The sequence below is a fragment of the Arvicanthis niloticus genome, chromosome 1 (genome assembly GCF_011762505.2).
Source record: "Arvicanthis niloticus isolate mArvNil1 chromosome 1, mArvNil1.pat.X, whole genome shotgun sequence".
NCBI lineage: Eukaryota > Metazoa > Chordata > Mammalia > Rodentia > Muridae > Arvicanthis > Arvicanthis niloticus.
This window is the reverse complement of record NC_047658.1, coordinates 76,019,163-76,035,095: the sequence shown is the minus strand read 5'-3', so window position 1 is coordinate 76,035,095 and position 15,933 is coordinate 76,019,163. Positions and strand designations below refer to the sequence as shown.

General features: G+C 36.8%; 2 protein-coding genes across 3 annotated transcripts; one reads left to right on the top strand and one right to left on the bottom strand.

The window, feature by feature from the left end:
- The first annotated feature begins 728 nt into the window (after positions 1 to 728).
- On the top strand, positions 729 to 1,682 carry LOC117722140 (olfactory receptor 5p57). Its single transcript, XM_034521049.2, has one exon. The coding sequence runs from the start codon at positions 744 to 746 to the stop codon at positions 1,680 to 1,682; it is 939 nt and encodes a 312-aa protein (XP_034376940.1). The 5' UTR covers positions 729 to 743.
- An 8,376-nt stretch (positions 1,683 to 10,058) lies between these two features.
- Positions 10,059 to 15,437, bottom strand: LOC117703268 (olfactory receptor 10Z1-like). 2 transcript variants are annotated; one of them, XM_076940375.1, is made up of 3 exons: positions 15,320 to 15,437; positions 14,815 to 14,992; positions 10,059 to 11,670 (listed from the first exon to the last, which is right to left on the bottom strand). In XM_076940375.1, exon 3 carries the CDS (start codon positions 11,123 to 11,125, stop codon positions 10,142 to 10,144), a length of 984 nt encoding a protein of 327 aa, XP_076796490.1. In that variant the 5' UTR covers positions 11,126 to 11,670; positions 14,815 to 14,992; positions 15,320 to 15,437; the 3' UTR covers positions 10,059 to 10,141. The 2 variants fall into 2 exon arrangements, with proteins under 2 accessions (XP_076796490.1, XP_034350651.1); XM_034494760.2 differs by having other exon boundaries at positions 10,059 to 11,270.
- Between the last annotated feature and the right edge of the window lie 496 nt (positions 15,438 to 15,933).

Sequence of the window (15,933 nt, the reverse complement as noted above, 5' to 3'; positions counted from 1 at the left end):
ATTTTAACAAGCAAGACAAATACTCAAGGGGTTATATCCCAAAAGACATTGTTTCTCATAAACACAACCTTGTTTTACATTGCCAATTCCTTGCCACTTGTCCTTCTTGTTGAGGCACAGACACAAACAGGTAACAGTATTTTCCTTGCTGATACTTGCTGATGATGAGTATTTCTCATTTTTGCATTATAATTAAGTATTTTTGCATTACATTAAGTATTGGTTGTGTAAAGGCATTAATAATTTGTCCTACATTCATCTATGCTCAATACATAGTATTATATATATTCATCTTATTCAAAATAAGAATTCTATGAAATACATGCTAAAGTACCTTATGATGAAGTAATGGTGGGTTTTGTGCTTTATATGTCAATGGTCTAAAACTCCACAGGTTGTCAGTCATAAAGCCAAGTCCCAAGTTTACCTGCCTTGTCACTGACCTTTAGAAAGAAAAGATATTTTCCCCATTTCACTTGATCTTTATTGTTCACTGGAATGTAAACTACCAACACAAGGTACATATGATTTAACTATATCAAATAAATAAAGTTTTTTAATCATGAATGACCATGAATCATTGAATTTTATAAGCTGAAGGGTTTTTTGAGGCATCATACAACAGCATGTTTCTGCACACATGTAACTACCTGTATTTTGTCATTTATATAATGAAAACAATATGCAAGTGACAATACTGGATTCCATTCTAATACCTTGTCATTTTTTCTTTCCTGACAGAGATGGAGTCTGGAAACTACACAGTTGTAACAGAGTTCATTCTTTTAGGGTTAACAGAGGATGTTACAGTTAGTTTCATTTTATTTGTTATGTTTCTAATCATCTATTCGGTCACCTTAATGGGTAACTTGAACATAATTGTGCTAATCAGAACCAGTCCTCAGCTTCAAACTCCCATGTACCTTTTCCTTAGCCATTTGGCCTTTCTAGACATTGGGTACTCCAGCTCAGTCACACCCATCATGCTGAGGGGCTTTCTCAGAAAGGGAACATTTATCCCTGTGGCTGGTTGTGTGGCTCAACTCTGTATTGTGGTAGCATTTGGGACATCTGAATCTTTCTTGCTAGCTTCCATGGCCTATGACTGCTATGTGGCCATCTGCTCACCTTTGCTCTACTCAACACAGATGTCTTCCACAGCCTGCATCCTCCTAGTCGGAGCTTCCTACCTAGGTGGATGGATGAATGCTTGGATATTTACTGGTTGTTCCTTAAATCTATCCTTTTGTGGACCAAATAAAGTTAATCACTTTTTCTGTGACTATTCGCCACTTTTGAAGCTTTCTTGTTCTCATGACTTTTCTTTTGAAGTCATTCCAGCAATCTCTTCAGGCTCCATCATTGTGGTCACTGTGTTTATCATTGCTGTGTCTTACATTTACATCCTTGTGTCAATCCTAAAGATGCGCTCCACTGAGGGCCGCCAGAAGGCCTTCTCCACCTGCACCTCCCACCTCACTGCAGTTACTCTGTTCTTTGGGACCATCACATTCATTTATGTGATGCCCCAGTCCAGCTACTCCAGAGACCAGAACAAAGTGGTGTCTGTGTTCTACACTGTGGTAATCCCCATGTTGAACCCACTCATCTACAGTCTCAGAAACAAGGAGGTTAAAGAGGCCATGAGAAAGCTGATTGCTAAAACACGTTGGTGGTCCTGAAATATTTGAATTTACAAACAGTATAATGAAGTCTACTCTTACAAGTAAATGACAATGTACTATGTAAACTTAAGATTATATTTATAATATTGTAGACTTATTAATTTTTCCATCTCATTATCAAGTCTTTTCAGTGCAAAAAAATAATAGATTCACTAAAATAGCAATACTTTGTGTTGTTTTTTTAATCCTTTTACTGGCCAGCATATTTATTTTGCATCTGTAAATACAAATATTTTCACCTAAGTCCTGTGTTCTTTGAATGCAGCCTTTAGAATTAAAATGAGAGAAGTTTCTAGATTCCTTTGAATGAGGATAACTCTGGTCTTCTCCAAGAGCAAATTGTGCTCTTAACCTCTGAGCCATATCCAGCCCTGTATTCTCACATTTTGATACATACTTTATTGGAAAAACAGTAGTCTTTGGAATTCTTTCTCTGAACTATTTTTTTCTATTTTATTTTTAGAATTTAAAATTATTTGTGCTCTAATCAACCCCCTTTGGTGATTACCTGTCAATTATCTTTTGTGTAAATGCATTTAAACAGAAAGTATAACATTTGATAAAGCTGTTTTTAATAAAAATGCAAATATTTGATCAATCTTAATGCATTATATATTACAAAATGTGCAGTGTTTTCTCAGTCTTTAATTTTCTGGAGTGCTATAGAATAAGCACCTGTGGCAGTAAAATTTTGAAATTGAAAATTTGATAAAAGCCTCATAAATTCTACTTCTTTAGAGCTTTTCAGTAATGTTTCAATATCAAACTATACAAATTAAATTATTTTCTACTCTAAATGATAAGAAATTGTTGATATCTCCTATGCTAACTCTCTGACTCACATTTTTAGAAGTTTATTTAGAAACAAGCACTACATACATAATTGGTACCAGAGAACATGATATGGTCTTCAAATAATTCCTGTGTGACATAATAGGAAAGAAAAAGATCACACTGGTCCTTAGAGGATTGTTCTGTAGTCACAGGCATTTAGTGACTGTGCAGTGTAAGCATATATGATAAAAAAAAACTGGGGTCTAGGGATGAAGAAGCAAGCAACAAAATCTTTAAATTTTTTTCTGTGAAATGATATAAAAGTAAGAAAATGAGGATACTTTGCATATATAGCCTTTCCAGAATTCACTTCAGATTGCCCTTAGTACTCATTTGGAAACCACCTATGATCCAAAGCATGGTATCCCAAGGTGCTTCCTAATGTAGCTGCAGCTGGTATCTTTAAAACTGACAAGGAATGAGATAGGTTATATTGAATATTTAGTCGATGAATGTGGAAGTTTGTTTTCCCTCCATCAACCCTAACTCTACCTGTATTTTTCAGTTTGAACTGGATGAGTCCATCAGTATGATTGCTTTTTCTTCTCTACATAAATAGATGCTTATTTATCTGTAGATGATTAAGATTGTAACAGTAGCACAGGAAAATATAAAAGACCAAAAGGTTGGGGTATAGCTAAGTGAATGAAGCTTATGGAAGAACATGGAATCTAATCTAATAAAAAGGCATAAGGGAAGGTGAGAGGAATGGAGAATAAATAACAAGACACCAAAGTTCCCAGTGTGACTAAAGGATTTTAGCAAAGACTCACTAAAGCTATAAATTCAAGTTACTTGGGATTTCTAAGTTAAATGTGTCATGAAGAATACATCTTGTACAATCTCTGTACACTGTCCAACTGCTTTTAGTCTCTTTGGTCTTGAGAATGTACATTATTGGTGTCTACAAATTCTGCTCTGGGAAGTTCAAATTTAACAACTATTTATATTCTCTTCCACCTACCTGACGTGCATGATTAAGCCAAAAATGGTATCAAGGAATAGAAGTTAAATAACTGAATGACCTAGCCCTCATTGTCAAAGTGATGACTATACAGTCATGAAAGACAGATACAAAAATAAAGTGTAGATTATCACATGATAATGTGTATCTGTTTAGAAGATGCTATGGAGACACACAAGGAGCAATAGTCTTATCTGAGAAGGCAGCATGCTGGGAGACTCATTGAGAGTCTTAGATATAATACTTTCATTTTCTGATAAAGTCTTTTCTGGGCTTCAGCTTGCCAAAATCAGTCTAGATACCTCCATTGTTAACAGAGTATTTCAGTTATACCTTAGCCCAGCTCCTCTCTCTGCAGATTTATCTAGTCATCTCGTGGCAGTTTGATCAAACATAAGGAAGACTAGGTCATGATACCAGCTGAAAGATAACACCTGTGAGTTTGGACTGTTATCTTCCAGAATTATAAAAACACCCTGAGAAAAAGGTATAAGATAGTATGCATAGCCTCATTTTCCCAGCACCGAAGGAGGGAGGGGACTGTTATACTAAATAACACACTCTGTTAGTTTCCTGTTGGTACCATAGAAGTTACTATAGATTGGTTGCTTAAGGAAGTATAGATCATTATCTTATAGCTCTGAATGTCTAAAGTCCAGTGTAATTCTTATTGAGATGCAGCCAAGAAGGAAATAGCGTAAAGCTGCTCTAGAGGCTTAAGAGAAAATCAGAAGCCACTCTCTTCTTGGTTTCTAGCTTTCTTTCTCTATATTCCATATCAGTAAGGTTTTGTGTATATTTCTTTTTTGTAAATGCAGTTTTTTAATTGGGTATTATATTTACATTTCAGATTTTATCTCCTTACCCCACTTCTCCCCACCACCCAGAAACCTCCTATTCCATCCCTGTATATTTCTTTTTAAGTCACAACTTTAACATTTTTTTCATCTAGCCTTCTATTTTCAAGAACTTTTATTGTTGTAACAAGTTCACTTTGATAATATAATTTATTTAACAACTGACTAGTGAATTTAATTTATCTGAGTAATTTAGCATATTTCTAGTTGATGAGATTTTTTTCCAGAGCATCTTTGGAAAGCTACTATTAGGCTTACCTCATTGAGTAGTAAAAGATATTTTGTTTTCAAGAAGTTGTGACCATCAGAAACCTTTCTCTAATTACTTTGGTCACTAACTAATACCAAAGATTCAACACTATTAATGTCTTATGTAAAATTTATATAAAATAAAATAAGTAAACTTTAAGTGCACATAAGAATTCTCTCTTGCTAGGTGTGCTGGAACACACTTTAATCTCAAGACTTGTGAGACAGAGACATGTAGATATCTGAGTTTCAGGCCATCCTGGTCTACAGAGAAAGTTCCAGGACAGCCAGGCTACACAGAGCCTATCTTGAAAAAAAAACAAAAATAAAGGAAAAACCAATGACTAAGACAATCTAGGATTTGAAAACTGCAATCAGTAAAGAGACAGAAGTAGGAAAGAAAGATCAAAGGTAAGCAATACCTCAAAGTGAAGAGATGGAAATGTACTCCAAGAAAATGGCACCAAGAAACAAATGGCACCTGGAAGTGTTACTATTATAATAACAAAAAATGGACTTCAAACTAAAACTAATCAAAAATAAATAAATAAAGTGGAGCAACTTATTCTAATCAAGAAAACAGTTAACCAAGAAGTCATTACAATCCTAAATATATATGCCCAAACCACTGGTGCACACTATTTAATAAAAAGCATACTTTTGGAATTAAGAACACAGAATAAGATCAATCAACTGATAATATGTTATTTCAATGGGGACATTAACCCTTAAGTGAATTATAAACATGCTACAATCTGTAGAGTCAGAAAGGTTGGGTGTAGAGGAAGGGACTATGGGGAACACATGCTTCTTTCTGGGAGGTAAAAATGGAATAGATTTTATGAGTGGAATGGAGGTGGGAATGCTGGAACGGAGGATCATGTATGGAGGGAGAGGAGGCCATGGGAGGGAATACAGGAAATTACAGCTAGAACTATGGGATATATAAGGGCTACTATGTAAATCAAGTACAGCAGAATCTTCCTTAAATATATGAAAGTGATCCTAATGAAGTCTCCAAAAATGGGGGAGACAGAATCCCAACTGGGCATCTCTTGTCAATAAATGAAGCTTCAAGGACCACAACTGGGTTATACCTAATTGGGCTATTGGCCAAAGGGGTCATAGTAATAAAATGTTATTCTGATATATTCATAGATTAGTACCTTCTTCAGCTATCATTAGAGAAGCTTCTTATTGCAGCAGATGGGAACAAATACAGAGACCAACAGCTAAACATCAAGCAAACAGAGACAGACCTTGGAACACTCAGCTCTAAATAAAAGGTCTCTATCAAATTACTCCCCTCAAGGCTCAGAGAACCCCACAAAGGAGGAGGCAAAAAATGTAAAAGCCAGAAGGCATAAAGGACACTGAGAGAACAAGTCTCTAAATCAACCAAACAAAGCTCATATGAACTCAAAAAATTGATACGGCATGCACAGGGCCTGTACCAATCTGCAGAGTCCTGTGTGCATACAGTATGATGTTGGTTTAGAGATTTTATTGAGTGTTTTACCAAGTGTGTAAAGGAGTGAGTCTCTGATTCTTGTGCCTTCTTCTGAGCTCTTTTCCTTCTGTTGGTATGCCTTATTCAATTTTGATGTGCTGGTCTTTGTCTTATTATATTTTAATTTTTGTGTTTTGTTGCTATCTCTTAGAAGCCTATTCTTTTGAAATGAGAGACAGAAGGGGGTGTATCCAGATGGCAGGGGAGGTGAGAAGGAACTGGGAAGGGTAGAGGGAGGGAAAAAAATGAAAGCATGTATGAGAAAAGAATTGATTTACTATAGAATGAGGGAGAAAGATGTACTGAAATTCTGCTCAGTCTGTAGGAGAAGAGACTATATTTAAGATCTTGACAAGTCAGTCACAAAGTCTGCCAAGCATGGATGGCTAGAATTACTGTTGCCACCCCTTTTGTAAAAGACATTATATACCTATAATAAATTTATAATTGTTTCATCATTTACTTGCTTATGTATCTATATATACGTTATCTATAATCTTTTAAGTATGAATTAAGAAAAACTTCAGATATCAGTGTATTTCCCTATAATTATTTCTGCTCACAAATCAATAGCAAAAATTTATTATTTTTATCAGCTCTATTCTACACATTTTAACATAAATTTACATGAAATACCTTCTATGTTTATTTTCTATACTAGGAAATTCATAAAGTTGTGTAACTAAAACATCTCTCATCACAGGAGTTAACATCAGCCTGGGAAATTCACCCACAGTCCTCAACAGTCAGCCTTGCCTTGTACTATACTGAGGAGTTTGTTGTTTTGATTAATAGCAGATTTCAGACTTTCACATGTCATAAGTATCTATTAAAATCATAAAATTTTATTTTAAAAAGTAAAGTGGTTTTTTTTTATTATTTTATTTTTTTTTTTTAACTCAGAGACTATTATTTTTTTGTCTAAAAATAATGGTTCCCTGAAGCATGAAATGTCTTAACAGGTAAGTTTCTATTCTGTTATCTAAGGAGGCTTCAATGAAGACTCTAGCCAATCCTACACATCCAGCAGCAGGGAAACATAATTACTCTGCCATATTCTTTCTTTCACTATTTGGCCTTGAGTATCAGAAAGCCATTTTGTTAGCATACAGGTACTGTGCAATTTTAATAGCTATGTTATTACTTTTATTTCTCTCTCTTCTCTCTCTCTCTCTCTCTCTCTCTCTCTCTCTCTCTCTCTCTCTCTCTGTGTGTGTGTGTGTGTGTGTGTGTGTGTGTGTGTGTGTGCTAGAATTACAGGTGGTTGTAAGTTGCGGTTGTGGGTATGTGGGTATGTGGGTATGTGGGTACAGGTTCTTCTAGAAGAGCAGCACATACTTATAACTGCTGAGATCTCTCTCAAGCCCAACCACAGTATTTTATACATTTTTTCAGAATATTAGTAATTTGTATTCTTTTCTTGCTTAATGTGTTATTCCATTGTATGAATACACTACTATTGGTCAACCATTCACCTACTAATAAGAATTTGGACTATTTCAAGCTTGCAAGTAGATAAATATAAAATGGATATTAGAATGAAAATTAATATAATAAGAAGTTGAGGTTAACAGAAAAATCAGTGAAGCCAAAAGCTGGTTCTTCTAGCACTGAGCAAGATTACTAAAATGGATAGCAGAGAGAGAGAGAGAGAGAGACACACAGAGAGAGAGAGAGAGAGAGAGAGAGAGAGAGAGAGAGAACGAAATAGATAAGAGGTCATGATTTGAAATAGAGCAGGAACAAGTGAGGAAATGTATATGGAAGTGTTTGGTGTAGAATAGTTGACCAATAATAGTGTATTCATACAATGGAATAATATTAATCAATAAATGAATACAAATTATTGATACTCTGAACAAATGTGTAAAACACTATGGTGGGGCTAGAGATATGTCTCAGAAGTTACAAGTATGTATTACTTGTCTAGAAGACCCTGCACCCACATCAGAGAAAATAGGAAAACAGTATTTGACCAAAGTGTCCATGATAACTAGTATATTAAAAATGTATTGATAGTCCTGGCCATATCAGCATGGGAGGCCAGAAGAAAGACACCCAAGTTCCTGATCCCAGGCTAGCTTGTGGTGGTTGAAAGAAAGACACCCAAGAACTGCCTGGGAACCACTATGAAGGGCAAATATGTGATGGGGGAATAGAAAATAGAGTACATGGGTGGAGAAGTGGACACAAAAGCGAAACTGAGGGATTTGCACACTATGGAGAAAGATGGTACTAGAGACTCCATGGCAGTGAGGAACAGATAGATATTGGAAGTCATGGGGAGGTCCTGGGCTGGACTGCACCAAAGCCCATGTCCAGGTCCGTGGTCCTGCAACATTTAGGGTCTGGGTAGATGTTTATGACCAGAGTTACCACTAAAATGTCAAGTGGATGTCCATGGTCTGGGCTGCCACCAGAGACCATGTGAATATTTGAGGGACTTGCTCCCAATGGGAAAACTTGCTGATCTGAGTGGCCTGTACCACCACCCAATGCCATGGGGACATCTAGGTCAATGTTGCTGCTGGGGGGCCATGTCTGGGTCTGTCGTCCTATGGAAGCTGTTTAATGTTCCAATCCTGTGTTATCATCAATGACTATGTAGACGTACCTGGTCTGTACTGCCACCCAAGGCACTGAGCTGAGATGGCCCTGCCCCTCAATGGCTGACACACTAGGGAGAGCTGGCCTGGCCCCTAGCCTGGCAGCATAGTACAGCTGATTCTAGTGGTAGGGGTGCTGGTAAGCCTACCCCAAGTGTGTGAGCACATGAAAGTGGGCCCCATCTCTAGTCTGCCTAGAGTGACTTGGGCAAGGTACCCTTCCCCTGACCCCTTGCTGCTTGTGGCAGGCAGGAGAGATGGCCCTGCTCTTAACCAGCTAGAACATTCAGGAGAACAGGCCCTGCATCTCGATGGGCAGCACTGTAGCGCTGACCCTGGTGGCAGTCCTGTGGGTGAGTAACCCCAAAGGCATGAGAGCAGGAGAGATTCCTAGCAGGCTACAGCATTGACTAAGCTAGCATAACAGGCAAAATGTTGGCATAGCTTGCCCTGGTGGTACGGGTGCAGGTGAGCTTGCTGCCTGATAAACTCAGCTTCCTCCAAGGCCCAGATCCAAAGCTTTGAGTTGGCCCACCCCAGCATCTACCCCATCTATAATTTACTGGAAAGTGTGAAAGGGCCTGTTTTGCAGATCCAAAGCTGCAGGATCTCTATGACACACGGTAACAACAGGATATCCTAGAGGAGGCCCTGTGAGGATCCAGTATAGATAGTATAGTGGAAATCAGAGGCCTCAAAACAGACCAATGACCCATTGCAATGAACATTTACAAATAAAGATGTGTGAACAAAATAGTATACTGTATGACATACTGTGACACTACAGTTTTCACAAGACTTTTTTACTCTATCTTATTTTATTTTACTTTACTTTATTTTGTGGAGAAAGCTGTAAGGTCAGAGGGCTGTTTTGAAGGGATGGGTAAATGAGTGGGTATCTGTTGATCTGGAGTTTTTTTATCAGTTTAATTTTTGTATAAATATATCCATTATATTTAAGCTCTGATTTTTAATAGGACTAAATCATTCTTTTAAGTTGACATTAAGTTTTTCATTATTATGAACGTATCTCATTCTCTGCTCTGTCTTAAAGAGTTTATACTTTCTCCTTCATCAGCCAATCACACTGCTAATTTCTATTCATTGTGTTCCCCCCTCCCCACCTCTTCCTCTCCTGTTTTTTATCTATATCTCTAGCCTTCTTTTTTCTTCACTATCATTTTCTTTTATTTTTCTGACTAATATAATTATTTTCTTTTTCACCAAAGCAACCAAAATCATGAAAATAGTGTTCCAAAACATTGTGATATATCTGTTAGAGGTGTACATGTTCTCATAAATGTTTTAAAACCATGATCTATTTGCTGTAGGAAAATGGTGAGACCAAGACAATTCAGTCAGTTAAAGAATACTTTAATTGTTCTGTACATTAAATAATGTTTTTGATGGAAATATCCAATTCCCCACAATTGTGGTCAGTGCTTAATAATTGTTCTTAAATGTTCAGGTTTCTTAATTGTCAAACAAGGTAAAATTTTATTGATACTGTCTAGTACCTTCCTCAGGGCTGTCTGCATTTCTTTGTTTCTTAGGCTGTAAACAATGGGGTTGAGCAGAGGTGTCAGTACTGTATATGTGACAGCCATTAGCATGTCTTCACGGAAGGAGTCACTGTTCTTGGGTATCAAGTAGACAAAGCAGGCAAATCCATAGTGAACAGATACAACTGTGAGGTGGGAGGAGCAAGTTGAGAAGGCTTTATGCCTCCCATGTGCAGAAGGCATTTTTACAACAAGGAATACTATGAAGACATAGGAAATCATGATTAAAGCAAAGCTTCCCACCAGCACAAATGCAGAGAGCATAAAAATAATTATTGCATGATGAGCAGTGTAATCACAGGCAAGATGAACCAAGGGTGAAATATCACAGAAAAAGTGCTGGATAGTGTTGGAGTCACAGAAAGACAAGTTGAATATGGTGAAGGTGATACTGAAAGAACAAAGGAACCCAATGACACAGGAAACCATTATGAGCTGAAAGCAGATCTTTGGGGTCATAAAGATATGATAATGCAGTGGGCTGTGGATGGCAGTGTAACGGTCATAGGACATGGCAGCCATAATGAAACAGTTGTTGGCAGCCAATCCAAAGAAGAAAAACATCTGTGTGGCACACTCATGAAGAGAGATGGCCTTGCTCTCTGAAAGCAAGTCAGCTAACATTCGGGGCAAGATCACAATAGTGGTGCATGTTTCTGAAAAGGACAGGGCAAAGAGAAAAAAGTACATGGGAGTATGAAGGTTGTGATTGAGCTTGATGGCCACCATGATGGATGCATTTGCTAAGAGGATGGTCATATGGGAAAGGAAAATCACAGCAAAGAGTAAATTTTGTAGCTCTGGGAAACTGGAGAAACCCCACAGAAGGAATGTGGTCACTGTGGTGTGATTGCCCATCCTCTTGGTGACAGCAATTTTGACTCAGAGATGAATATGCGCTTAAGGTCAAGGTTCTATGATGATTGTGAGGAGCTTCTACACTGATGCTGTCAGTAACTTAATCAAGACTGCCATTTAGTATAAAACAATTGAATAAAGGAGCCTGTAAAAGGGGAGGTAAGGTTGTTGAAATAATAATAGATAAGAATATTCCCAGCTAAGTCCAGTGATGTGAGTTCAATGTCAAGTACCCACATGACACAAGGAAAAAACTGACTCCCACACATGTTCACACATGTACCATGAAATGTATTTATACCACACACACATACAAACACACTCACATACACACACTACATATATGCACATGCACAAATAAATAAGCAAATAAATGTATGTGTATATGCATAAATATGGACCTAACTAAGTCAAGCCAGGAGCCTAAAAGTTAAGGAAATAATTCAAGTGTGAAAATCTGCATGAAACTTAACAGAATGGCCCCAAATATCTTCTTGGCGTCTACTCACAAAGCATTCCATAACACTCTTTTTTCTTTTCTTGGTCTGCACAAAAGAAAACAGAGCGTATAAATGTCTCAGTCACTTGATTTTTATATGCCACAGTTTTCAAATGATATTTCTCATCAGATGCCCTGGTCCCTCAGCATTGTTTACTAACCTATTATTAGAATACACACAGTAACTGAATAACTCATTTTCAAATAGACATGATTTTTTTAAATTCTGCTGAGATAAAGCAGAGAATTCTAAAGGAACTTCTACTTTTTTCAGTGTGGTCCTGTTACTGCTTGTGTTCTCTACCACCTACTGATTCCAGGAATGGTTTTTGCACCAATGACCAGGTCAGATGAGTAAATGAAATCAGGATGTGTGAATTCCAGGTTCTTATCTTAGTATAGTAATTGCAGATGGAGAAATAATAAAATCCACAACGTTAATGTATTAGTTCTTTAAGCATAGCATAGTTTTTAAGTACTTATGGAAGTTAAGGTCTCATCATACTTCTTGTTCAATACTTAGATGATATAATGAACTCTGCTGGAGTTAACATGATATCAAAGATACAGGCTCATTCCAGAACTACAAAATGTTGTCAAGGTGATCTGATGACCTCTTACATTTTTAGCAGAACTCACAAATGCCTTTTCTAGCTGATGAAGTTGAGCATTTGTCTTTGCAGTTCAGTCATGAAAAGAACAACTTAGGTTCCTCAGACCAATCTCACACAGTCAGAGTTCTATCTTGTCTGTTCCTTTGGCATACTTTCTATAAAGAAAACTAGGAGAAGAAGTTACCAGAAACTCTCTCTAGAGAATTTGTCTTTTTAACCTCATCTACTGTTAAAGGTGAAGGGAAAAATCTTTAAGAAAGTTGAAGAGAAAAAGAAGGCATGGAAGACAAATAGAGAAAGAGGTACTACTAGAAATCTAGTAAGACTCACAAAAATTAGAATGATAAAAGATAAAATTTCATTCTTATTTGAAAAGTTACTATTTTCTATTTGCATTGTAGATATACGTGCAGAATATAATATTAACCAAGGCAGAAATGGGCACATATTTCATTTTAACACTATGTCACAAATATGTTGAGGTAAGATATATGCTATCTCATGAAATCCTAAGAAACCATGTAGTAGGGTTAGCAATTAAGATTTACGAAAAGAAGATTTAGGTTCAGAATGTATAACTGTCTATTAGAGGTCATTAATTCATTCAAATATGCTAATTCCAACAGTGTTCCAAAAAAGCCAATACACAAAGCAACAGATCTACTCAAGCAATCCTCACTCAGACATCTAGGGCCTGCCTTCAAGTTTACCCCACATGAACTCTTTCTTTGAAGTTTTTCTGGTCAATTTACCTTGAAAGGAAAATCATTTTTCTGTTCTTATTGACTGAGATACAGTTTATTCTCTATGAGCCCCTGTACTAGCGCTTATAAAAATGTTCTTACTGGGTTTGGAGGTATATGCCTATAATCCCAGAACTTGGAAAAAGATGAGGAGCTCAGAAGTTCAAGGGCAACCTTAGATACATAGTAAGTCCAATCTCAGACTGGACTAAACAAAATTCTGTCTCAGAAGCAAACACACTGTAACTTTTTCCTGGTACATCTTTAGTGTTATAATTCTTCCAACTACTGAATAAAATATTTTCCTTTTTCATACTGGCAAAGTCCCTTCCATAATTACAGAATGCTGGTTGATGATATCTTGGTCTTAGTAAAACCTTTTGGCCTGATTTTCCATGTTTATCAGCAGGATGAATACAGGAACTGCCTCCTCCCATTCATGTTGCATCATTCCTCCTTCTGAATTTTTAAATGTCATAATTATACTCGGCCATAATTGTTTCCATTACTATTGCTTTGTCATCCTCATTGCTTACGAGAGAGATGGTGCTAATAACTCCCAGTCCCTAAGGTTTCAGTGAACAGGTCATAATGTACTCAAAGCTGCTTTAACTCCAGCTACTAAAATGAACTTGCTTATGAAGAGGAAACTGCAGTTCAGAGAGATATCTAACCTTCAGAGGAGACACAGGTGGTATGTCTACCTGGACAGTACATTACAGCAAAGCGTTGAGAGGATGGAGAAAGATTTATTGTCTTACTACCAACAAAGACTCCTCCCCAAACATACATGCTTCAACATGAGATTGCTCAACTAGTTCATTTTCGTTTCTTGTCAACCACATCAGAACAACATGCATCATTTCTAAAATTCAACACATTCTTTCTTAACTCTTCTACTTTACACATTTTTCTGAACTAAAATGAATGTCAATTTGCCTTTTTTCCGACAACAACAAAACAAATAAACAAACAACACAAGAAAAACCCACACCTTTCTTGAAAAGACAATTTGAATATGACTTACTCTTTGAAGATGTCCTAAATCATCCTGGTTGTTAGTAGATTTTTTCTGGATTAATATAGCTTTTATGATGATGAGAACTTTTTCCTGAGATTGATTTTGATATGAAACAAGGCAAAGGCTTGTGCCAATTTTCATTTGCCTCAAACTTTCAGTCTAAACTAAGTGAATGTGGCTTGTGAGTACTGCTTTTTAAATTACCACAGGGGGAAAAATGGATGCCCCATAGTCTGAAGGAAGTCATCCACATGTGCTGTTTCAGTTTGCTTACTAATTGCTCTCCAATGCATTATCTGATCCACTTGATTCTATCTAAACATGCACTGAAATAGGTGGTTGCTCTCAAAAGTTGCTTTAAAAATCACCTCTTTAAGATGAAGTTGTGAAAACAGGTACTTTATAAATGCTTATGTCATTAAATTAAGCAATCTTGACAACAATAAAAGCAATCAGATGCCTCTTAAAACTCCAGCTGTGTAACTGTATCCAGGAGAAAGATGCAATCACATATTTATATTTGACAGGTTTCTGTATTTTCTGTAGCATCAGTTTCCACTCAAGCTCTAAATAATCTTCCTACAGAAGTTTTGCTAGAAGAAATATCAAAGTGCTACACACTCCTGCTCTAACACCCACCCCTTACTCACACACTCACATGCACACACACCACACACCACACACCACACACCACACACCACACACCACACACCACACACCACACACCACACACCACACACCACACACCACACACCACACACCACACACCACACACCACACACCACAAGTTTAGGAAAATTTCTAGTCCATACCACATTATGAGTAGCTTGACAATGTTTCTCAGTAATTTTAGTTGAAATTTTTAGTTGATAGATATTGTTATGACGGTTCTCATATATGTTAGTGATAGGTTCCGATGTCCTCATATTATTCAGGAGCAGCTGGGACCGGACATGATATTATTTCCATTCTTCCCAATGATCTTTACAGCTACAGAGGAATAGAATATCTGTAACACTGGATCAATGATTGTCATTGTTTTGCCTAGACCTGGTCCTCTTTTATAGATACACCTCTTTTTGCCTTGAGTTTTACACTCCTATCTCTATTTCACATCACCAGGGTTTTCTATGCATGGTTTTCTGCTCTACCAAGAAAAAAGCAACTGACACTATTGTTATCTTCCAGCTAGTCTATTTATATTTTCTTTGATACTTCCTAACAAAGTATAAATACCCCAACAAGGACTTGATCATTAGAATAATATTCATTAAGATTAACATCAAAACTGCTCTGAGACTGAAAAGGAAGACTCACTTTCCAATCTTTAAAAATAGCTAAGTAAGCTGCAGGAAAAATTTGGTCTCACAATGTAGGCTTAACTTTTAAAGTTTTAAGTGCTTTCCCCTTTAGATGTCTGTGATGAATCCCTTATAAATTTAGACTCCATAAAAGGCAGTTCTATGTTCATTTATAGTCAATAGAACTCAGTACAATAGATTTTTAATGGGAGTCCTGAGACCTAGAGGGCTATTATCTTGAGACTCTTCATTCTAGATGCAAGGAACATCATATAATGCAATGCCCATAAAAATTATTACTTCATCTTCAACACCATGGGGAGTTTTTGCTTATACTCCTTGTGGTTCTTCTGAATAACTACAGAAATAATTTAAATTCAACATAGTGAAAATATATCTTGGAATGTATATGATTCCCATGGACATAGTTTGCTTCTTACATGATACCTTTTTTTTCATTTTAAATTTCTGAAAATTTGCCAAGTCTATAAGGTCTCTTCCTCCTATTCACAGGACATGAGACTAAGGTGCTGTAAGAAGCAATTGCCTGGGGAAGCAAAGGAAGCATGTATTTTAAAATTACCATACAGTGTGCACACTGTGAATTTTTTTCATGGGAGTAACCTTGCT

Bases quoted from the DNA above. Each gene is read 5' to 3' on its own strand.
- LOC117703268 (XM_076940375.1), bottom strand. From the start codon at position 11,125: ATGGGCAATCACACCACAGTGACCACATTCCTTCTGTGGGGTTTCTCC.
- LOC117722140 (XM_034521049.2), top strand. From the start codon at position 744: ATGGAGTCTGGAAACTACACAGTTGTAACAGAGTTCATTCTTTTAGGG.